Here is a 23,615-nt window from a genome sequence, read left to right on the forward strand (position 1 = left end):
TTATCTAATGTGCTAAAAAATAGTTCAGCAGTTTTGCACTTAATTTTTTTTTTTTTTTTCAATTTTTTTTTCTGGAATGTTAAAAAGTTCCAACAATATTTTAAATTTCAATACTCTTTGAACTCTGTCTTACGGCCCTAATTGATTGCTTTCTTTTCTACAAACTAAGGGATTTCGTAGCTGAAAACTACTGTGTGGAAATTTAAAAAAAAAAATATGTAAAAGGGCTTTAACACTAGAAAGACTGACATTTTCTGTATACCTAGAAAGACTGAAGGGGCCAGTGTGGCCCCTACCCATTTTTGGAGTGAATTCTTTTAAAAATTCTTCCTGAGGGAGTCCACATGCCTGATACACCTTCTTTCATGACTAAATGAAAACTTAGTACTTAATTATTTTTAGTTTTTCTCTCTATACTGGGCAAAAGGTTGAATTAGTTTTTCTTTCTAAGAGCAATGGCTACCGTTAGGATGATAAGCAGTCGGTACTGTTTATTAGCATTTGGATATCCAATCGGCTGCATATAGAGGAAGTTACAGGTTAAACTAGAGTGAATGGCATTTTTTTATGCTACAAGAAATAGGAGAAAGAAAAAAAATAAATTTTTTAATTGTCAAAATGCTTAGGGGCCTCTGTGGCCCCTCTCGTCTTTCTACGTATATGGATCAATATTAACAGTACTATGAGGCGAATGGTTAAATGATTAAACAAGCATTCAAATAGTGTCATATAATGAAAAGTCAGAAAATTCCATTAAGTTCCATTAGATATTATCCGAGTTATTAAACAACAAACTACGCGAGGGGCCACATAGGCCCCTCCGTCTTTCTAGTGTTGAGTTATTCAAGCTGGTGGCAATCGAGTGTACAGTTGACTTGGAAAAATTGGTGCTATTCAGCCAACTTTCAGTTTGATTATTATTCTGTAAAATACAGCTAAGGCGTTAAATGTGTTGTAAAATTAACTTTGTCCATAATGTACAAGCATGAGACTTTTCCTCAGATCCACAATTTTCTACTTTTTTTTATAACTTCCTCTTTTTTCTAAAAATTTTATTTATTTATTTATTTATTTTTTGGAGGGTTTTTTTTTTTTTTTTTTGAAGTGTTTGTATCTGAAATTACTAACCCTATCTTATACAAAACTGATATTTAAAGAGGATTTTCAATAAATGAATTCATTGAGATAGAAATCAAAATGGGGAGAAAAAAACTTGGCTCTTTGATAATCTTGGATTTGATCACTTTTTGCCTCTTTTTTTTGTATTCGTCTCTTTTAATCTCTAGTTTTTGTATAGTTCATTTTCTCCACTTATTTTTGAACATCAGTTTTTGATTTTCGAGTGTTTCTGTTTCTCTGTTTCGTTTTCAGCTTCCATGTGTTGAAAAGCAATCTTTTTGCATCCTTAACAGGAATTGCAAATTTTGCGTGCGAAAGCAAATAGCAATTCTCGTTCATTGAGGAAAATATTACTGCTTAAACTATTTTTCCTTATTGAACAGGAATCAATGCAACGTTTATGCCCCTCGACTTAAAATAAGATTTTTATCTCATTATGATGTTTAATATTTAAAAATATAAACGCATTTGTATAGTTTTATACAAATACAAAAGTGACGACCAGCAACAGGCTCTGGGCCCAGCTAGACTGGTCGTAGTCAATTTACAATCCCCAGTGAAGATCAATGGCCCTCTTAAAACTATCTACTCCCTTGCTCATTACCACCTCTTCCGGTAAGCTGTTCCAAGGTTCCACTACCCTGCTATAATAATAATTTTTTCCTAATATCCATGTTAGCCTGAGATTTAAATAGCTTAAAACAATGACCCCTTGTCCTGTTTTCGGTGCTAAACTTCAGCCCCGTAACATCTTTCATTTTAATAAATTTAAACAACTGAATCATGTCCCCTCGGTCTCTTCTTTGCTCAAGACTGTACATTTTTAGCCTTATAAGCCTGGAATCATAGTCTAAGTGAGAAAGTCCATTTATTAGCCTTGTAGCCCGCCTTTGAACCCTTTCCAATACATTAATGTCTTTCTTAAGATAAGGAGACCAAAACTGAACAGCATACTCCCAGGGTTCGTACGCCCTTGAAAAACCTTGAAAAGTGCTTGAAAAAAAAAGTTCATTTTCAAGTGCTTGAAAACCTTGAAAAAGTTTTAAAACCTTGAAAAAGTTTCTTAGTGCTTAAATTCTCCCAAAAATCAACGAATTGTGCTTAGAAGTTTTAAAAAAGTATTTCACCAATGCAATTTTCTGAACATGTGTTCAGTATGCAACATCGCGAAAAATTGCTTCCGTGTTTGGGATTTCAATCCTTTTGCATCTTGTAAATATTTTGATGTTTTTTACAACCGAAAGATATTTTGACATATGGTACCTTAGATTAGTTTATTTTTTGTTTAATTTCATTAATTAACAAAGAAATTAATTTGGAAACCATGACAACATTGACCTTACTCGGGTTTCGCGGAAAATTGCTCTTGTGTTTGAAATTTCAATCTTTTTGCATCCTGCAAATATTTAAATATTTTGGCTAATCAAATGTTAGTTTCGCATATGCTACCTTAGATTAGTATATTTTTTGTTTAATTTTAATAAAAAAACAAATAAATTTATTTCATAGGAAACATGCCACGTTGAACGAACTCAGACTTTGCGAAAAATTGCTTCTCGTGTTTGAAATTTCAATCTTTTTGCATCTTGCAAATATTTAAATATATTCACTAATCGGATGTTATTTTCATATTTGCTACCGTAGATTAGCATATTTTATGTTTAATTTCAGTAAAATATAAGTTTATTTTATGGGAAACATGACAACATTAAACTTAATTCGCGAAAATTTGCTTCCCTTGTTTGAGATTTCAATCCTTTTGCATTTTGTAAATATTTTTATATTTTTGGCAATTAGTAGTTATTTTGACACTGCTACATCAGATTAGCTTATTTTATTTTTTATTTTAATAACTAAAGAGTTAAAGAATTTATTACCTTGGTCTTGTTTAATTATTTGCTAATTTATTTTTGCAATTTTGAATGATTATCTTTACCTAATTTTTGGTCATAGCAGATTTTTTTTAAAAAAATTTAAATTTCAGCAGTTGAGCACCTAACAAATTAACTTAAAGTTTGTATTTTAAATATAAAGTTGATTTATATAATTTTATTTATAAGTACATCATTTTTTATGTCTGCTAAAATAAATAAGGTGTATAACAGGGGTGGTTTTGTTATGATTATTCACTTGAAATCCAGTAGTGTTCGTTTTTATGCTTTTACCTCCCTATATCTCCAATTTTCCCCTTTTCCTCAAATGTTCAAAATTACTACTTTATTAAGGTTGTGGGTACTTGGAGCTTACCGAAAGAGGCTTTAATCAGCAAAGGGGTAGATAGCTTAAGGAGGGTCATTCATCTTCATTTGGATCTAATAAATTGACCAGTACAAGCCTAGCTAGGCCCAGTGCCTGTTGCTGGTTTTCAACAGGCACTGGGCATGGTATTTCTATGCAAAATATTTTGACTTAATAAACTATTTTATGAATTGTATGCATAGCAAAAGTTGTTGTTATACATATGTATATTCAAGTAATAGGGGTCTTAGTTTTAAAAATTATTCCCCCCCCCCCTTGCCCCATTTTGCTCTTTGAAACTTTCAGGTAATTTTTTATGAACTCACAAATCACCTGAATATTATTGCCTTTCTAAATTTACATTCTAATTTCAACAATAACCCATTTTTTCCCAAAATAAAACTACTTTTGTCATAATATATGTCAACTTCTTGTGAATCTTTTCAATTTCGAAATATGGCTCTATAAATCTGAACTTGCACATTTATTGTCTATTGCAAGTTAATCAATGAAAGCTAAATAGGCTCAAGTTTGCATTCACAGTATTTATTACTGCTTAAGCTGCTTTTGTATATTTTGAGGTGTAGAGACTGGACTGTGGACTTTCATAAACTTTTCTTACTTCCTAATTTTTAAATTTACTCGAGGACAGTTAAATGCCTTATTGTCTGAACAGCTAATAAATACATACGAATAATTGATTTGCATACTTATAAATGATTTGCAAACCTAATATTTTTAGAACTTAATAGTGAAAACTGAAATAACTTTCTGGGTAGTGTTTTTGTCCTAACCGCCCTTATATTGTAATAAACCACTGTATAGATATTGGAAATAAATGTTGAAACCCAGGGGGGGGGGGGGGGAGTGACTTCAAAAACTCCTCTCTGGCAATGCCATTGAACTTGGGTATTTTAGTTTCTTCCCTTAAAAGTTAAAAGCACTTATGAAAGGTTTTTTTTGTTTTAAGTATTAATTTGCTGATTCTAGAACATATACAAACCTCTGACTGCTGCAACCTTTGAAAAACCTCAAAATCAAACCTTTTGGTATCTGCTTCTCTTTATGACCAAACTTTTCAAACCTTTTCAGAAAAACTTTCAACGCAGTAGATCTTTCATCAAAGCGTCTCTCGTTGTAGAAAAAGCAATTTTGCTTTCCTATACTTTTTTGTATTATTGCCTTATTTCTATGTGTTTGTAGTAAATGAAATCTGCATACAATATTTTTAGTACAAATTTATGATATTGCCTTGAAAACAAAATTTTTTACCTTGAAAAGTACTTGAAAAGTGCTTGAATTTTTTTCTGCCTAAAGGGTATGAACCCTGACTCCAAATGAGGTCTTACCAAATTTCTATATAAGGGCAGAAGAACTTCTTTAGATTTGTTTGAAATAGATCTATTGATAAACCCAAGCATCTTATTGGCCTTGTTACTAGCAATGCTGCACCGTTGGCTAAACTTGAAATCCTGACTTATTAAGACCCCCAGATCAGTAGCTTTTTCTGCCTGACTAACGACTGAACCTTGTAAATAATAACTTGTACACTTATTTCCATGTCCTAAATGTAGCACTTGACATTTCCCAACATTAACAGCCATACCCCATTTATCAGCACACTCCGTAATATGATCTAGATCCTCTTGCAGCTGTTTTGCTTGTTCTTCATTTTCTATAGTCCCCATAACTTTGACATCATTAGCAAAACAATTCATGTTCCCTGAATTATTTTTGTGAATATCATTCATAAAAACAATGAACAAAACAGGACAGTGGATTTAGTGGATTCAAAAACTACACCTTTGTGTCTTCGGTATAAATGCACTTTCTTGCTCCCCTCCTCCCCCTTATTGATGCCAAGATTTAAAAAATTTTGTTCTTCCGCTAAATTACACAAAAAAAATGAATCTTTCAACAATGGAATTTTCTTTTTTCCTAAATAAAAATTTTTTTTTCGTGCTATAAATACTGCAGAAGAAAATGGGTAAATATTCTTCAAGCAATCTTTGATTCTAAATTGGTTGCAATTTTGTTGCTAAGCCTCCTATCAAAATGTATCTTATATTGAACTAAAATCTTGATCTTTTTTTATGCAAATTCTGATAAATGTGTGCCGTTTTCCTATTTGCAAGAATTTCCTCTTTTTCCCCTTTTCAGCAATCTCTTGCCTGAATGTAGAACAAAAATGTGTCAATGTACTAACCCCATCTTTCCCATTCCTTTCTGAGCCTCCTAAGAACAAATGTATGAGAAGCTAATCCAAATACAGTTATGTCTCAAAGTTATGCTCAAAAAGGAGCATGTTTTTCTGATTTGCATCAGTTGATGCAGTATCTTCTAATTGGTATAAACTTTTGAAATATCTTTCAAAAATACAGGTTCTGTGTGATTTGAGTCATTAATTTGATTTTATTATGCATTAAATATACTTAAATTGGTCGTATTTGTATTAAGACATAAATATACCAAAACATTGCCGGAATGAATTCAGCCTTAGCCACGGAATTGGAAATTGCATTTCTCCAAGTTTACGTTAGTCGTGATATTACTGTGTACTGACTATAAATTTCTTACTAATGTTTTAAGTTTGGTAAAAAAACATTTCTTAAACATAGTTGAATTTTGTAAGGGTTTATGTAAAAAATACTGCTTGTCTAAGTTGGTAATGCGTACAACAATTCTTCAGCTTCATAATCTTATTATGTTCTTTTCCCCCCCCCCCCCTCTACAGGCAAATAGGTATTGGGAAGAGGCTCACAACATCGGAAGTCTAAACTGTACCCAGGTTTCGGCTGAACTGAAGATGGCCCGTGCTCTTGTAAGGTTAGCTGAAATTCAAGCAACTCTCCAAGAACAGAGGTGAGTGACCACATTATGTGCAAAAATATATCTGGCTGCATTTAAACCTGAATTATACTTTTGTTGAAACTTTTCTTGAAAAGTTTTAACGTAGTTGTGGAAATTTAAAAATTTGAATCGTCTTTTTAAATTAACTTTTTTAAATTAAATGGATCTGAAGAGGGAACGTTTTAGTTTATAACCAGGGGCCCGTAGACACTTTTGATTTAGTAGCCACTTTTTTTTATTATTAGTTATCTTTATCCAGGATTTTTCTTTTTTCAATGAAAATATTCAATGGTCTTTAGCCACAATGCTGGGAGGTAAGGTGCATCCAAAAGGTCTTGGCATATGCCTGTTGCTACATTGTATATATATATATATATATATATATATATATATATTTATATATATATATATATATATTTATATATATATATATATATATAATTTATTTATTTATTTGAATGGTGGAAAGGAAGTTAAAAAATGAATATTGCTTCAGCCATCAATTCTGATTTTAAAAAACTCAAAAGTTTATGCTCATTAAATTTAAAAAACAAAATATATGTACTAGAATGTTTTACTAAATGAAAAAGACTAAAAAACAAAACATTTTGTTTTATTCCATTATGTTATTTTTTTAATGTTCTGTCTTATAATAAATACTAGGGAGCTCTCTGACCCCTGTTTGCCATCTGCGGTGGCTCAATGTCCTTTTAAAAGTATACGTTTCAATTAAAATCTGAAAGTCAAATGCATAAATATTCTGTAAAACTGCCTCATAAGGAGCATATCTGGAGCTTATTGTCTAGGAGTAGATCTGTAGCTTTAAAAAAAATTTTCAACACTGAATCCTTGTTAGTCTTTAGCAATTTCTTATTAATTAGCCTTAAGCTGGAGACATGCCAATAAGCAAATTGGCTGATTACCGGTAAGTTCACTGTTGATAATCTGGCAAATAATTGACTGGGCTGATTTCTGATTATAATTATTTTTAATATTTGCATTTCTCCATTATCATTATTTTTAAAAAAATAATTCTGAATTTCATTCAATATCTGTGAGTGAATTTTCATATTGTTAATAACATTACATTATGTTAACTAAACAAGAAATTTTAAATATTTTGTTAGTTGCTTGTGTTCAGCAGATACGTTCCACTTAGTAGCTATTTTTTTATGTTACTAGTAACCTCACAGTCTATGAAAATTATGAGGTAAAATTCAAGCACCAAGTAAAGAAAGGGCATAGAAAAAAGAATTTTGACACGTAAAGCTTGTTCCAACACATTGAAATTACATATTTATTCAAAACAAAAATATTAAGCGAACAAAAACATTACTTCAACCATTAATTTTTGCTTTAAAAAAACTTACAGCGTGCGCATGAAATTTTTGATCATCAAATGATAAGTGAAATAATCAAATACAGAGAAGGGTTGTTTAGTTTAGGAGGAAATATATATCAACCAGCAAGAAGTAATTTATATCCTGCAAATCTTGAAACACATTTTTTTGTATTGCATTGCGATTTAAAAGTGCCCGGATTTTATTCATCAAAAAATGTTAAGTCAACGTCTTCTATGAGGGATGAGGGTTGATTTCAATATTTCATTCAGTTTTAAGCAAATTTTGTGTTGATTGCTTTTATTTTGGGCCAAACACTTTTATGCTGTGTCATACTTATGATGCAGAAAATTACATTAATTTTATGTTAATGAATTTATTCAACTTGATTTTTTGTTCAAAGAATACTGAAAGATTTAAAAGTTATTAAAGCATACCATAATTTCGGGTAGATAAGCCGCCCTATCGTATATGCCGCACATGCAATAATTTACTAACTAAAAGCAAAAGTTCATTGGCTAAGCCGCCCCATGGTATACGCCGCAGAAGAGCTTATCAAAACATGGCACCCCACCCCCTCTATATGTATCTCTCTCTGTATACATATGTATGGATGTGATCATTTATTATAGTTAGAACAAAACTGTAACAAGTCACTGCACTTGTTGATGGATAGAAATGGAATTAACTTCATGTAAAAAAAAAAGATCGGAAAATGATACAGTTACGCAAAAAACTAGTGTTGCCAGATGACATCTACATTTGGTTGGATGAGAAGTTTTCAAATCATTGTGTTATACTTAGCAGTTCATCAAAAAATTGTTTACCTTTTATCAATTGATTCTTTTTCTTAAAAAATTTATCATCATTGAGACATTTTAAAACATTACTCAGACTATAGGGACTCTAACTCAGACAAGCTAGCGATTCCTCCATTTTTCAGCCTCGTGAAATGTATGTTACCATAACGAATCTGCCAACACTGAAAAGAACAACAACAGCGAACGCGGCGCAAACTAACGCAGGTTTAAGGGTGTGAGAAATTAAATTTAATGAGAAATCTGTTTCATGATGCAATTTGAGAGCTCTACTAGCGTTTATTAATGAATTTTAACATTGCCGCTCGATTGGCCGAACATGAGAAACACTAAGAAAGAAGGGGAGGGGGGGATTTCTTCAGATACGCCGCAGATGTTAAATTTCAGCTTTAAAACATGTATAAGCTGCGGCTTACTACCTGAAATTACGGTACTTAAAAAATATTTCCCTCACCCATTAATTGACAAATTTTGACAGATTACTGATTACTGCAAAGTCATCTGTGCGTCTCTACCTTAAGCACCATATTACTTATAGCGGTACTTACTAAAAAAAAATGTATTTTTTGTTAGATTCTTACAAAATGATGTGATACTTAGTCTTTATTTTTCAGGATATTATTTTTGAGATTGCAGACGAAAGAGTTAGAAGATTGGAGAACTTTAAATAGTTATATGGGAGACTCTTAGTAAGAAAGGTATGTTTTTTTTTTTTTTTTTTCATTTTGTAAGTTTTGGAGGAAAAAAGAAAATCCAAAGCACTAAAATAACTTTTCAAATCAGTAAAATACATATAAACTGTATTCAACTAACTTCCTGCACTTTTGGAAGATTTAAGATGCTGTAAAATCCATGAATAAATAACTCCTTCAAGTATGTTTGAGATTTGTTGTGCCATGATATACGATTGAATTTATGAGAATAAAGAAAAAAATCTTTTTATGAAACACTGACTAGAGCAGTGATTCTCAACCGGTAGTCCAGAGTATTGGCACCAGAATTTAACTGGTAATGTTTATTACTTACCTATAATTATCACAATAAGTACTTATCTTATTCTTATCATTTAAATATTTTTTGTAACTTCTTTAACACCAAATAAAGTTTGATTTATATATTTGTTAATTCATTTAATATTATTATTATTTTGTAAAAAAAAAATGAAGAAAAAAAAGTTCAGCTGTTTGCAAAATTTTTTCAGAAGTGTTTTACCGTCTCTGAGCTGAAAGCTTGCTTTCTTTTTTTTTTTGCAAAAGAATAATAAAGGGGGGGGGGGAGGACTTCACCGATTCGTAAACAAAATATCTTTTTTAATGGTTCTCAAATTCGAGGGGGGTGGGGTGGCTTTCTTTCTTTAAAAAAAGAAAGAAAGAAGGTGGAGAGTCTCTTTCCTGTCCACTGGTCAAAATACATTGAGAAACGCTGGACTAGAGGATTATGTACCTTTCTGCAAAAAAGCTTAACAGCTCTTTTTTTTTCTTTTTTTACAACAAAAGGGCACTTTTCTCTAAAAATGAGCAAGGTATATTGGAAAATCCTCTTGATCTAATTTATTGCTAATCCAACCCTGAAACTGCACTCTCCTCTTCCAATAGCATGAAACTAGTTAGCAGTTTTGGCAGAAATTTAGATTTGAAAGGAAAATGACAGACTCCGACTTTTGTAATGTTCAAGTCATCAACTCTCGCCTGCCACTCCTTTATCCCAAAATCAGCCCAACTTCGACTCTGCAAAGCACTTGCAGAAATGCCGACTTTGGGGGAAAATGACCAACTCTGAGTCTTTGAATTTAAAACCGTTGACTCCCGACTCTTACTCCTTTACCCCAAAATTGGATCAACTCTGACTCTGCAAACTTTGTTTTTACAGTGAAATAATTATTGTTGATATAGTTTGCTTTTATTTTCACTCTAGATTTTTTTAATTTCTGTATTCTATTTTTTTTAGCAGTAAATAAAGCAAAATTCTGAATCCTTTATGGTTTAATATAAAGAGCTGCACCGACGTAGTTTTTTTTTTTTTTGATGATGTAAATTATTTCTTTAAGTGGACATTTTATTATTTTTTATTCATTTTTAATGTATATTTATTAATTTTTGGCCAGGGTTCGTACGCTCCTTCAAAACTCCTCCAATTCCTTCATTTAGGAAATTTTTTTGACGGGTCCTTCAAAATCCTTCATTTTGGTTTTAACTCCTTCAAAACTCCTTGTTTAGTTCAAGACTATATGAGTTTCCTATGACAGTCATTTGTTATACTTCTATCGTCAACTTTTAACTTAGTCACTAGGGGAAAGGGGGGGGGGGTGGAGCAGCTACTCACAGTCGCAGTTGAGAAAGAAAAGCACATTGAATGTGGAGAAACACTATAATATTCAAACAAATTCATTCTTGAACTCATGTTGGCCGAAGATTTACTTTGTCTCATTTTAATGCTACCCTCAAAAGTGTCCTCAGCTTGCCAGGCTGTTCTCTTTATGTTTTGCATGAAACTATAATCTTATAGGCTTATTTTTTCACGTTTTATGATTATTGCTTCCCCCTCCCCACCACACTCAGCAGCAAAAGTCAGTTTGTCTAGATATTATTTAAATATTTTAAAATACATAAATGAATGTACTATATTAAGTGATTGTCAAAAAAAAAAAAAAAAACAATTACTTAGTAAATAGCAGTTTTGACTTGATAAAAAGGGTCATCCACAAGTGATGTCATGCCTTGAGAGGAAGACAAGCTCATGAAATTGTTGCAAGGAGAAGAAAGAGGGTAACAAAAGTGACATATAGTTATTATAACAATATGTATGACATGCAACAAGGAGAGGAGTAAGGCGTAGGGTAACATTTAGTGACAAAAGGGGAAGAGGTTCAGATATGTTGAAAAAAGTGTGGCATTTATGGACAGCTCAAAAGTACTCTTTCAAAGTCTCTTTTTACTCCTTCAAAATTCCTCCGAAACTCCTTCATTTTATTTCTGAAAATGAGTACGAACCCTGGCAACAGGAGAAAAATAAAATCAGTGATCCTTTATTTTTACCCAGAAGAAAGAGCTTAACAAGCTTTTTTTTTTCTTTACGTAATGTATTTATTTTAATGAGTTTATTATTTTTAGTTTTTTTTTCTAAAACGATTAAAGATTTTTTAATGGGAAAAAATACATTAGCTGCTTTATTTAAAAGGTGCTACTACTTTATTTGTTCATTTATTTATGTTTTACTCATCTGTTTCTTCAGATGAGCGAGGCATTTTTTTGTTCTAGAAATCAGCTTAAAATGTTAAAAAGGTATGTTCGACATAATTTGCAGTCATAGCTAATTTAGAGGATATTGATTAGATGGTAGAAAGTTGATATATGTATATGGGAATTGACTCGTTTAGTTTGGGACAGAACTTCTTGTTCTTTTTTTTTAGATTTTATGCCTAGTTACTTAATTATTTTACATGGGGGTATACAGCTTGGTTAAGAGTTAGCTCTAAGCCAATTGACTAAATTGCATTTACACATTTCAAATAATGTTTTATTTCTTATTAAAATTATTTTAAAGCTATGCATAATTTCATTAATTTGTGCTTAAAAGTAGGCTTGTCTTATCTGTAGTATTAGCCAAATGAACTGTTTGAAGGTGAATTCTATCTGCATTGCTTTTCAAAAATCTTGAAATTCAACTGTAAGCACTTAAATTTTTGCAATGCTTACATTTCAACCACAGCATTGCCTTATATGGAACTAACGTTTTTAAAAATAAGTTTTCAGTTGATCTATGAAGCAATTAGTTAGTTCAGGGTTCGTACGCCCTTGAAAAAACTTGAAAAGTGCTTGAAAACCTTGAAAAAGTTTCTTAGTGCTTAAATTTTTTCAAAAATTATTGGATTGTGCTTAACTTTTAAAAAAGTATTTCTCTAATGCAACTTTCTGAACATGGGTTCAATTTGCAACATCGGGAAAAATTGCTTCCGTGTTTGGGATTTCAATCCTTTTGCATCTTGTAAATATTTTGAAGTTTTTTGCAATCGGAATCTATTTTGACCTACGATACCTCAGATTAGTTCCTTTTTTATATATCAAAATTAAACAAAAAATAAACTATTTTGCAAACCATGACAACATTGAACATCCTCTATTTCGAGGAAAATTGCTCTTGTTTTCGAAATTTCAATCTTTTTACATCCTGCAAATATTTAAATATTTTGGCTAATTGAATGATATTTTCGCATATGCTACCTCCGATTAACATATTTTGTGTTTAATTTTAGTAAAAAATAAATAACCTTTATTTAATGGGAAACATGCCAATATTGAATTTAATTCGCGAAAATTTGCTTCCCTTGTTTCTGGTTTCAACCCTTTTGCATCTTGTAAATATTTTTATATTTTTGGCAATTAGAAATTCTTTTGGCACATGCTACATAAGATTAGCTTGTTGTATATGATTTTTTAATAACTAAAAAATTAATTACTTTTGTTTTGTTTAATTACATATATGCTTATTTGAATTTGCAATTTTGATTCTAACTGTCATTAGCTAATTTTCGTTTGTTACAGATTTTTTGAAAAAAAATTTTTAATTTAAGTAATTGAGCACCTAACATTTAAACTTAAAGTTCGTATTTCAAAATTTGAATTATATAATTTTCTGAAGTTGAATTTACAGTGCATCATTTTCTTTATGTATGCGAAAATAATTTATGTAACAAGAGTGTTTGTGTTTTGGTTATTCTCTGGAAATCCAGTAGTGTTCATTATGCTTTCATCTCCCTACTTCTGATTTTCACCCTTTACCTCAAATGATCAAAATTACCACTTTTTTTTGGGTTGTGGGCTCAGCTTACCAGAAGAGGCTGTAATCAGCAAAGGAGTAGATAGCTTAAGGAGGGTCGTTGATCTTCATTGAGGTTTAATAAATTGTAGGGCTCGACCGATGGCATTTTTTGGCCGATGCCGATTGTTGGCCGATTGTTCAAAGATGGCCGATGGCCGATTGTTTTCCTCCAAATTGCCGATGGCCAATGCCGTTGGCCGATGGCAAAAAAAAAAAAAAATCAAACAGAAATAAATTGATGAGATTGTCAGGGATTTAAAGTATCATTGATTCATTTCACTTTACTTCCTTTTTACGAATAAGGAATTGTAAACACAAAAAAAAATTAGATTTCGACTTAAATTTCGATTTTACGATCACCATATTTATACATATACTCTTGTGATGTGTTGGCCTAGAGCCATTATTTTTTTCTTGGAGAAATTCCTAAAGTTTTAGAAGGATTAGAAAAGTTTCCAGAACTTACTTCCTTCTTTTTTCGAACTTTGAAAGTCATCCCGCTATTTTACCGGCGCTCGAATCGTTTCCCAGAGTCAACATTCCCTGCATGCATAGCATGCGTTTGTTGACCCGCCACGATGATGTGACGTCATAGGAAAGATGTTGAGTAGATTCTTGCTGTATGCATGTGGGAAACAATTTTAAAGAATTTAGTTTTAAACTGTAAACTGTGTTGAGTTGTTTCCTCAATGTAATTTATGCATGCTTTTTGATATACGTCACGCCATCGCGTAGGGAGATAGGGAATGCTATTTAAGTGTGAACTCTCAATCAATCATGCTCTTATTTTTTCACCTCTAGTTTTACTATGTTGTGACTGCAGTCCGATGTTTTTCTGAGGTGCTGAGATTGTGCCTGGGAGCTGTGTGCTCCGGAGTTCCACGTAGTATATTGGATTCTTTTTGAAAGATGTAGGAAGTTTTGTCGTTGAGCCCTGCTAGAAATGCGGGCATGTTCCAGTTGCCTTGAGATGAGATTTAAGTGAGGGATTTTCTCTCTAAAATTGAGAGTTTAAATCAAGTTGTTTTTTTGCTGTGAAAAGGCCTAACAAACAGGACCATTGAAGGTCCACGCTCGAGAGCTGGATTGGATGTCCGTTAGATGGATGGATGGTTCCTGTTGTCCAGGAGGACAGGTTTATTTTCTGAATTCAGCATGGTGGCATGGAATGGTCACGGACAATTTTGATATGGGATCCAAATTTGGTGGATCGCGCCCTCACATGTTGTGCCAACTTTTAAGGAAGGAATAGTTTGTTTGGTATGAACTTTTTAACTCGTTCGTATGAACTATTCTGTTTATGGCATTGGACTCAAGGTTGTACTTATATTAATCTAGTCATATAAATTTTACTGGAACTTTAAACGATACTATTTTTAAGAAATGTTTCCTACTGATATTTTTGGGGGGATTTTTTATTCAATTGTTGGGGAATGTGAATTTTATTTACACTTGTTATTATTTCCATGTTTTGACATATTTATTGTTTAATAAAATGTTTATTTAATTGTTAAATATGTGTCTGTAAGTCCTTTCTTCCCGAGCAGATCATTCCACAATTTTTCAGTTGGGTTTGCTAGCTTAAAACCTGCTTTTAGTTCTTTGAACTTCGGGTTTTGATTGAGCTATCAGTTCGAATTGCCCAACATGATGTCTTCATGCGCGTAAACTTGCGTCCCTCAAAAACGTTATGAAACAGTAAGTTGAAAACTCATACGTATGTAGGTAGTATGATCTAAAAGTTCGAGGACAAATTCTATAAAACCTTACCCTGATTAGTTCACATTGCTGAAGCACATCTATCTACAAAATAGTCACCTTGAACGACTATGCACTTCTGTCAACGTTCGTATAGCTTTTAGAAGCACTCCTGGAAGACATTTTTCGTAACCTCCTGTAAGGCCTCTTGCGCTGCTGCTTTTAACTTCATCGTAGGGAAAAAGGCGACTTTCATGTTGAGGATGCACGTTTCGATTGGTCAGAACTCTGATATGACAAACAAATAACATAACATTTCGTCGGACTTAGTTCCGTGTGATTTTTACCTGTTCCCAGCAAAAAAAAAAAAAAAAATGCGCGCCGCTTTCTTCCGTGAGGAGAAGATAAAGATCAGGGTTCGTACGCCCTTGAAAAACCTTGAAAAGTGCTTGAAAAAAAAAAGTTCATTTTCAAGTGCTTGAAAACCTTGAAAAAGTTTTAAAACCTTGAAAAAGTTTCTTAGTGCTTAAATTCTCCCAAAAATCAACGAATTGTGCTTAGAAGTTTTTAAGAAGTATTTCACTAATGCAATTTTCTGAACATGTGTTCAGTATGCAACATCGCGAAAAATTGCTTCCGTGTTTGGGATTTCAATCCTTTTGCATCTTGTAAATATTTTGATGTTTTTTACAACCGAAAGATATTTTGACATATGGTACCTTAGATTAGTTTATTTTTTGTTTAATTTCATTAATTAACAAAGAAATTAATTTGGAAACCATGACGACATTGAAATTACTCGGGTTTCGCGGAAAATTGCTCTTGTGTTTGAAATTTCAATCTTTTTGCATCCTGCAAATATTTAAATATTTTGGCTAATCAAATGTTAGTTTCGCATATGCTACCTTAGATTAGTATATTTTTTGTTTAATTTTAATAAAAAAACAAATAAATTTATTTCATGGGAAACATGCCACGTCGAACGAACCCAGACTTCGCGAAAAATTGCTTCTCGTGTTTGAAATTTCAATCTTTTTGCATCTTGCAAATATTTAAATATATTCACTAATCGGATGTTATTTTCATATTTGCTACCGTAGATTAGCGCATTTTATTGTTTAATTTCAGTAAAATATAAGTTTATTTTATGGGAAACATGACAACATTAAACTTAATTCGCGAAAATTTGCTTCCCTTGTTTGAGATTTCAATCCTTTTGCATTTTGTAAATATTTTTATATTTTTGGCAATTAGTAGTTATTTTGACACTACTACATCAGATTAGCTTATTTTATTTTTTATTTTAATAACTAAAGAGTTAAAGAATTCATTACCTTGGTCTTTTTTAATTATTTGCTTATTTATTTTTGCAATTTTGAATGATTATCTTTACCTAATTTTTGGTCATAACAGATTTTTTTAAAAAAAAATTTAAATTTCAGCAGTTGAGCACCTAACAAATTAACTTAAAGTTTGTATTTTAAATATAAAGTTGATTTATATAATTTTATTTATAAGTACATCATTTTTTTTATGTCTGCTAAAATAAATAAGGTGTATAACAGGGGTGGTTGTGTTATAATTATTCACTTGAAATCCAGTAGTGTTCGTTTTTATGCTTTTACCTCCCTATATCTCCAATTTTCCCCTTTTCCTCAAATGTTCAAAATTACTACTTTATTAAGGTTGTGGGTACTTGGAACTTTCCGAAAGAGGCTTTAATCAGCAAAGGGGTAGATAGCTTAAGGAGGGTCATTCATCTTCATTTGGATCTAATAAATTGACCAGTACAAGCCTAGCTAGGCCCAGTGCCTGTTGCTGGTTATTAACAGGCACTGGGCATGGTATTTCTATGCAAAATATTTTGACTTAATAAACTATTTTATGAATTGTATGCATAGCAAAAGTTGTTGTTGTACATATGTATATTCAAGTAATAGGGGTCTTAGTTTTAAAAATTATTCCCCCCCCCCTCGCCCCATTTTGCTCTTTGAAACTTTCAGGTAATTTTTTATGAACTCACAAATCACCTGAATATTATTGCCTTTCTAAATTTAAATTCTAATTTCAACAATAACCCATTTTTTCCCAAAATAAAACTGCTTTTGTCATAATATATGTCAACTTCTTGTGAATCTTTTCAATTTCGAAATATGACTCTATAAATCTGAACTTGCACATTTATTGTCTATTGCAAGTTAATCAATGAAAGCTGAATAGGCTCAAGTTTGCATCCAGAGTATTTATCACTGCTTAAGCTGCTTTTGTATATTTTGAGATGTAGAGACTGGACTGTGGACTTTCATAAACTTTTCTTACTTCCTAATTTTTAAATTTACTCGAGGACAGTTGAAATGCCTTATTGTCTGAACAGCTAATAAATACATACGAATAATTGATTTGCATACTTATAAATGATTTGCAAACCTAATATTTTTAGAACTTAATAGTGAAAACTGAAATAACTTTCTGGGTAGTGTTTTTGTCCTAACCGCCCTTATATTGTAATAAACCACTGTATAGATATTGGAAATAAATGTTGAAACCTGGGGGGGGGGGGGGGGGGAGTGACTTCAAAAACTCCTCTCTGGCAATGCCATTGAACTTGGGTATTTTAGTTTCTTCCCATAAAAGTTAAAAGCAGTTATGAAAGTTTTTTTTTTTTAAGTATTAATTTGCTGATTCTAGAAAATATACAAACCTCTGACTGCTGCAACCTTTGAAAAACCTCAAAATTAAACCTCTTGGTATCTGCTTCTCTTTATGACCAAACTTTTCAAACATTTTCAGAAAAACTTTCAATGCAGTAGATCTTTCATCAAAGCGCCTCTCGTTGTAGAAAAAGCAATTTTGCTTTCCTATACTTTTTTGTATTATTGCCTTATTTCTATGTGTTTGTAGTAAATGAAATCTGCATACAATATTTTTTGTACAAATTTATGATATTGCCTTGAAAACAAAATTTTTTACCTTGAAAAGTACTTGAAAAGTGCTTGAATTTTTTTCTGCCTAAAGGGTATGAACCCTGAAGATGCATCATAGAAGGTAGCAAAAAATGTTTCCAGGAGTGATTCCAAAAGTTATATGAACACTGGCAGAAGTACACAGTCATAAGACGACCTTTTGAAGGTGGATGTGCTTCGGTAATGTGAACTATTCTGGGTAAGGTTTTATACAGCTGGTCCTCGAACTTTTGGATCGTACTACGTACAATCTGTATAGGGTGTAGTTGTGCTTCTCCTTTTTTGACTGCTGTGATTAAAAAGAAAGAACAACAGCAAAAAAAAAGAGACTGTTTAATAACCAATTGATTTGTCTTTTTTTTAAATTGAACATATAGCTAAGATTTCAGTAATATTGTAATAATGTATGGATTTAGGTACATTAAACATATTTAAAAAACATTAAATTATGTTGTTTAATCATTCAAAAAAAATTAAGAATAAAACTATGAAACAGGAATATTTTTATACTTATTTAAAATTTATGAATAGAAAAGTTTGCATTTTTCAAAAAAACCTATAACGGTGACATAAATTTTGCTGGAAAAAGAAGTAGCCATGAAAAGAGCGAGATTCTTAAAATGCAACTACAATAAAAAAAAAACTCAATATTTACACCAAGTTAATAACTGAATACATATACTACGTGATCTGATGTTTGCACAATATTGAGCAGTTGGACTGTTTAATCTTTTATGAAGCTTAACAAACAAGTTCAAATTAATTTTTTCAATTTAACAATAATTTTCTGAAATTTAAAAAAATTGCATAATAGAAAATCCTTGAAACTTTTAATAAAAAAACTAAAATAACTTATTCATTGATTTTATATAAATACATAAAAATAGTTACAACAGAAAAAAAATCGATTGCTATTAATGGTGCAAAAAAGACGGCGCATTACGAAATATAAGTGAAACAAGTATGAGAAATACGCAAAATGACACTCCTTGACCAAAATAAATAATCGCTAAATATTTAAAAAATGCTTGAAACGACGAGGTAGGGTTAGGGGATCACCCTCTGATTTTGGAGTAACTCGCACTTCGGCCCCAACCTCGGTCTCATTTTTTTAGTACAGAACCGCTACCCCCAACACTTCGGAAGAGTTTCTGAATTTACTTCAGCACTTCCGAAGAAAAAATTCAGAAGTCCCTTTGATTTCCGAATTATGTCACCATTGAAAACGTCTTTAATCAATTTCTTACATTAATGCTTTAAATTCTTTCTAAACAATAGATAAAGTTTGAAAAAAAAAATCTTTAATTTTATGAACGGTGTTAGTTTTAAACAACTCAGAAGTACAACTAGAGTTTAATTTCAGAAATATAGGGAGTGGAAGGAGGGGCACGCAAATGTTCTCGGAAATTCAAAAAATAGTCGTAAAAAATAGAGTTCATAATAATCATAAACATTCAGCAGAAAAACCCTTTCAAAACTTGCACCCGAGTTTGTTTTGACGTGCAGTGGCGGAATTAAAATATAGCAAATGTTGCAATTGCGCGAGAGGCCCCATAACCATAGGGGCACCGTAGGAATTACAAAAATGCTTATGATAAATGTTTTACAACTTCTGTGATAGAGAAATAGGGCCCCAAAATGTATTTCGACGGACCCCAAACTTGTAACTCCGCCGAAGCGATACAGAAAAAACTGCATAACTGTGATTCATATAACAAATACCGAAAAATTACAAATTGCCGTCGGTTCAAAGGGACTCTAATAAAATGACACAAAAACCGGTTTCGCCATCTCATATTTGTTTCCATGGTCTGAGATGCTATATTAGTTTTGCATTGAAATAAGTAATAAATAGCCACAAAAAATGAGTAAACAGGCTTTTCAGAACACCCGAGCGAAAACAAAAAGGGAAGTGCACAACTGGAACGTACGCACACCCCACATGCGAGAATTTAACTTTCTACAGCTTACCATTTTTGAGTTATGACTTAGGAGAGATGCATACGTACATCCAGCCGCAAGAAACAACGCAATAATTAACTTGTTTGGTACCTGAATGCAGTATTAAAAACTCTTTTAGGGGTGACTAAAATAGAAATTCATACTGAAATTTAAGTAAACAATTTTATATAATAACAATAACTCCCTTTACTTTGTACTAAAAAATAAAACAGCAAAGGTCCTTTCTTTTTCAAAAACATCGGCCAATTCCATCGGCTTTTCGATGTTTTTTAAGGCCGATGGGCCGATGTTTCCTGCAAGTTAGCATCGGCCGCCGATGCCGATGGCTAAATTGTTGAACCATCGGCGCCGATGCATCGGTCGAGTCCTAATAAATTGACTAGGACCAGCCTAGCTAGGCCCAGTGCCTGTTGTTGGTTATCAACAGGCACTGGGCCTGCATTTATATGCGCAATATTTTGACTTAATAAATTATTGTGGCATAGGAAAGGAATTGTTTGTATATCAAAAGTAATTGTTCTACATATGTATATTTAATTAATAGAGGTTTTAGTTTTAAAAATTACTCCCCCCCCCCTCAATTAGCTCTTGGAGACTTACAAGTAATTTTTTATGATATTGCTGTCACACGTGAATATTATCGCTTCTCTAAATTTAAATTCTAATTTCAACAGTAACCCATTTGTTCCTAAAATAAAACTACTTTTGTTATTATGTATGTCAACTTCTTGTGAAACTTTTCAATTCGGAAGTATGGTTCTATGAATCTGAACTTGCACATTTATAGGCTATTACAAGCTATTCAGTAAAAGCAGGGTCAAGTTCATATTCATAGTATTTATCATTTCTTGAGCAGCTTTTGCGAATTTTGAAGTGCGGAGACTGGACTTGGGACTTTCGTAAAATGTTTTCTTTCTTACTAATATTTAAATTTACTTGAAGACGGTTGAAATGCCTTACTGCCTGAACAACTAATACATACAAATAATTGATTTATACTTTGAATACTTATAAAAATTTTGTAAGCCCCTATAATACAAATTTATGATATTGCCTTGAAAAAAAAATGTTTTGCCTTGTAAAGTGCTTGAATTTTTTTCTCCCTGAAGGGTATGAACTTTGCAGTTGAAAAACTGTAGAAGACAAAATCTCATCTAGTATGAAAAGTATGAATTTATGGTAGTTCCTTGAAAAATATTTTTTGACTCTTGAAAAGTACTTGAATTTTTTTCTGTATGGAAGGTTCAAAAACATTAATAGCTGAAAGATGGAGTATGAAATAAGTCAAAGCATTGGGGGAAATAGAGGCTTTTTGCTGTTTTTAATGCATTTAAGTAAAACTAAATCCTTTTAAACTACCCCTTTTTTTTCAAAGCAAATGAGACCTTATTAATCTATCTGGAAACACTGAAATGAATGAAAATCTTCTTTTCAATAAATTAATTTTCTTTGTTTTATTTATTTTAATAACTCTTAAAAAGGTTTTTAATATTTCAGGTAAAATTTGTGAAATATCCCAAAGGACTTCTTGTGCTATGGCCGACCACTACTCGTTGGTGCATCGCATGGACTGGCATTTAAAATTAATCCCCACTCGGGTCCAAAAGGCATTCTTATGACAGAACCTCAGCTGGGTTTTAACAACAGCAAAAAAAATCTTCCAAAGATTTTTGGTAGCATTTTTCTCATGTACAGACAGAAGCATCGAGCTTGCCAGGACAGACTGCCTCATTCTCCGAGGTTCTTGTGCAAATCTCTCCTGTCGTGGACATAAAAGTGGAATCAGCCTTCCTAGTGCTTGTTTGCCATGATGGAGAACTTGTGGCACATATCCATGGCTCTCGTGACATTCCTTGACGACGACACTTCGACGTACTGTCCGTGACTCAAAGCCCCAATTCTATTTTATTTCACGTCATGACAAATCGTGTCGTTTGATTCGAGCGGCATTATCCGTGTATGCTATTATGTCCAACCACGTTACAGCCAGCAATCGTCAAAATTTCGGTTAGAAGATGTATATTTTGATAAAATGTAAATGTCTGTCTATTGTATAATCGTATTTTGTACGTGGCATCCTATTTAAATGAACAGTGAAAAATCATTCAATTACTGAATAAAATTTATTGTGACATGCATATACAAAATTTTCTCAAATTAAATTTCAGTTCAATTTAATTCTTGTTTGCTGGATCTTATTTTTCATTCCTTGATGCCAGTGCCTTCATTAGGTTGATTGATTTTATGACTTACTGATTTATTTGTATAAACTTGATTGACACTAGTTGAAACTGTATTATACAGATGGAAAGCAGTGCGTAGTAGGGTAAGCATAGAATTGGTACTATACGGTGAGAAAGGTATTTGATTATATCAATATCCTGCTTTTGGCCCATTATGTTTGGCCATGTACTTAATATAAATTTTAGTGAAATAAAATCTATTTAGATTGCTACACTTACATTTTGTTTGAAATTCAAATTTTTTTTTATTATGTTAATGGTTACAGTCTGCTCACGATAGCTATGGAATTGGCAAACGTCCAGTTAGAACGAGTATATCTGAATGAGGGAGAAAAGCAAAAACTTGATGTTCATGATTAGCTTTTTTTAGAGTGACTGTGATTAATTTAGAGGTTTACACACATCTGCAAAAACTGGCATCCCTGAAAAACTATGAGATGCTTCCATTCAGGGCCGGCTCTAGTTGTTCTGCCACCCTAGGCGATAGTTACAAGTGCCCCCCCCCCCTGTTGAATAATAATAATATCTTTATAAAATAGAAATAATAATAAAGTGCTTAAAATTAAAGATAGTTTCTAGTTTAATTCCAAACTGGGTTTTGCGTATCCAAGCACTAGTATACAGTTTAAATTATCTTTTCAAACATTAAAATAGTTCATCCTATGGCACTAAACCTTTTTTAATTTTCAAAATAACTTTTAAATTATGCAATTTGCTGTCTCTAAAATTAATTTGAATTTCTAGTAAAATTCCAAACTATGCTTTGCATGTACACACTCTTAATTTTTCTTTTAGTATTGAAACCGTGAATCTTATGGTACTGAAACAGATATTCATGCTCTAAAAAATGTTTCAACTTCGAAATTTGCCGCCCCTAAAATCTGCCACCTCAAGATGGCCGCCTAGGTCGTCTACTCCAGGAGCCAGGCCTACTCCCATTTCTGCTTGTAAATTGGATGTTAGCCTTTCCATCTCATCCGTGGTCAGACAGTACTAATATTCTTTAAAAAAATAATATATAGGTTAGTTTGTTATGTGTGAAAGGCCTCTGAATTTACAAGTCTATGAAATAATTTGCCATTTTAGTAGCTGTTGCCTACTTAATTACCACAACAAGTTTCAGGTTGATGATGGGGATATGAAGCTGTTTAAAAAAATTGCTATTGGATATAAATATATACTTTTACATTTTTTCAGTCTGTGAAAATAAAATATGTTACACGTTGTGTAATGTGGCATTTCTGGATTGAAAAGAGTAAGATACTTTGACAGTGACTATAAGTGGAGTTAGGGCACGTTGATCTGCTTTTCTATTTTTTCATTTCTGATCTCATCAAGAACTTAAATGAGCAGTTGATTTTCTACCATGATTGTCATTAAATATTTATCGTCACGGATTTTTTAATGAAAATGTTCAATTCATGAACTTTTTTATATTAAATTTTTTAACAGAGTGTTGTGAAGCGAACCAACTTGCCCCTGGTTCGGGGTTCGTTGATCCGCACAATGAAAACAACTTCTGTTACAAATTTAATGATAAATATTTTCCGATAATGGAACTGACTC

General features: G+C 32.1%; 1 protein-coding gene across 2 annotated transcripts in view; it reads left to right on the forward strand.

Annotated features, from left to right (window-relative positions):
* LOC129216887 (WW domain-containing adapter protein with coiled-coil-like) overlaps nt 1–22,368 on the forward strand; it is a 67,398-nt gene extending 45,030 nt beyond the window's left edge. The window contains exons 11-13 of one of the 2 annotated variants that reach the window (XM_054851103.1): nt 6,092–6,219; nt 8,980–9,063; nt 21,288–22,368. In XM_054851103.1, coding sequence (XP_054707078.1) covers nt 6,092–6,219; nt 8,980–9,055 — 204 coding nt within the window. In that variant the 3' untranslated portion in view covers nt 9,056–9,063; nt 21,288–22,368. The remainder of the gene's footprint in view (nt 1–6,091; nt 6,220–8,979; nt 9,064–21,287) is intronic. The other variant, XM_054851102.1, reaches the window with a different exon arrangement.
* Nucleotides 22,369–23,615: the final 1,247 nt, after the last annotated feature.

Source organism: Uloborus diversus, chromosome 2 (genome assembly GCF_026930045.1).
Source record: "Uloborus diversus isolate 005 chromosome 2, Udiv.v.3.1, whole genome shotgun sequence".
Lineage (NCBI taxonomy): Eukaryota > Metazoa > Arthropoda > Arachnida > Araneae > Uloboridae > Uloborus > Uloborus diversus.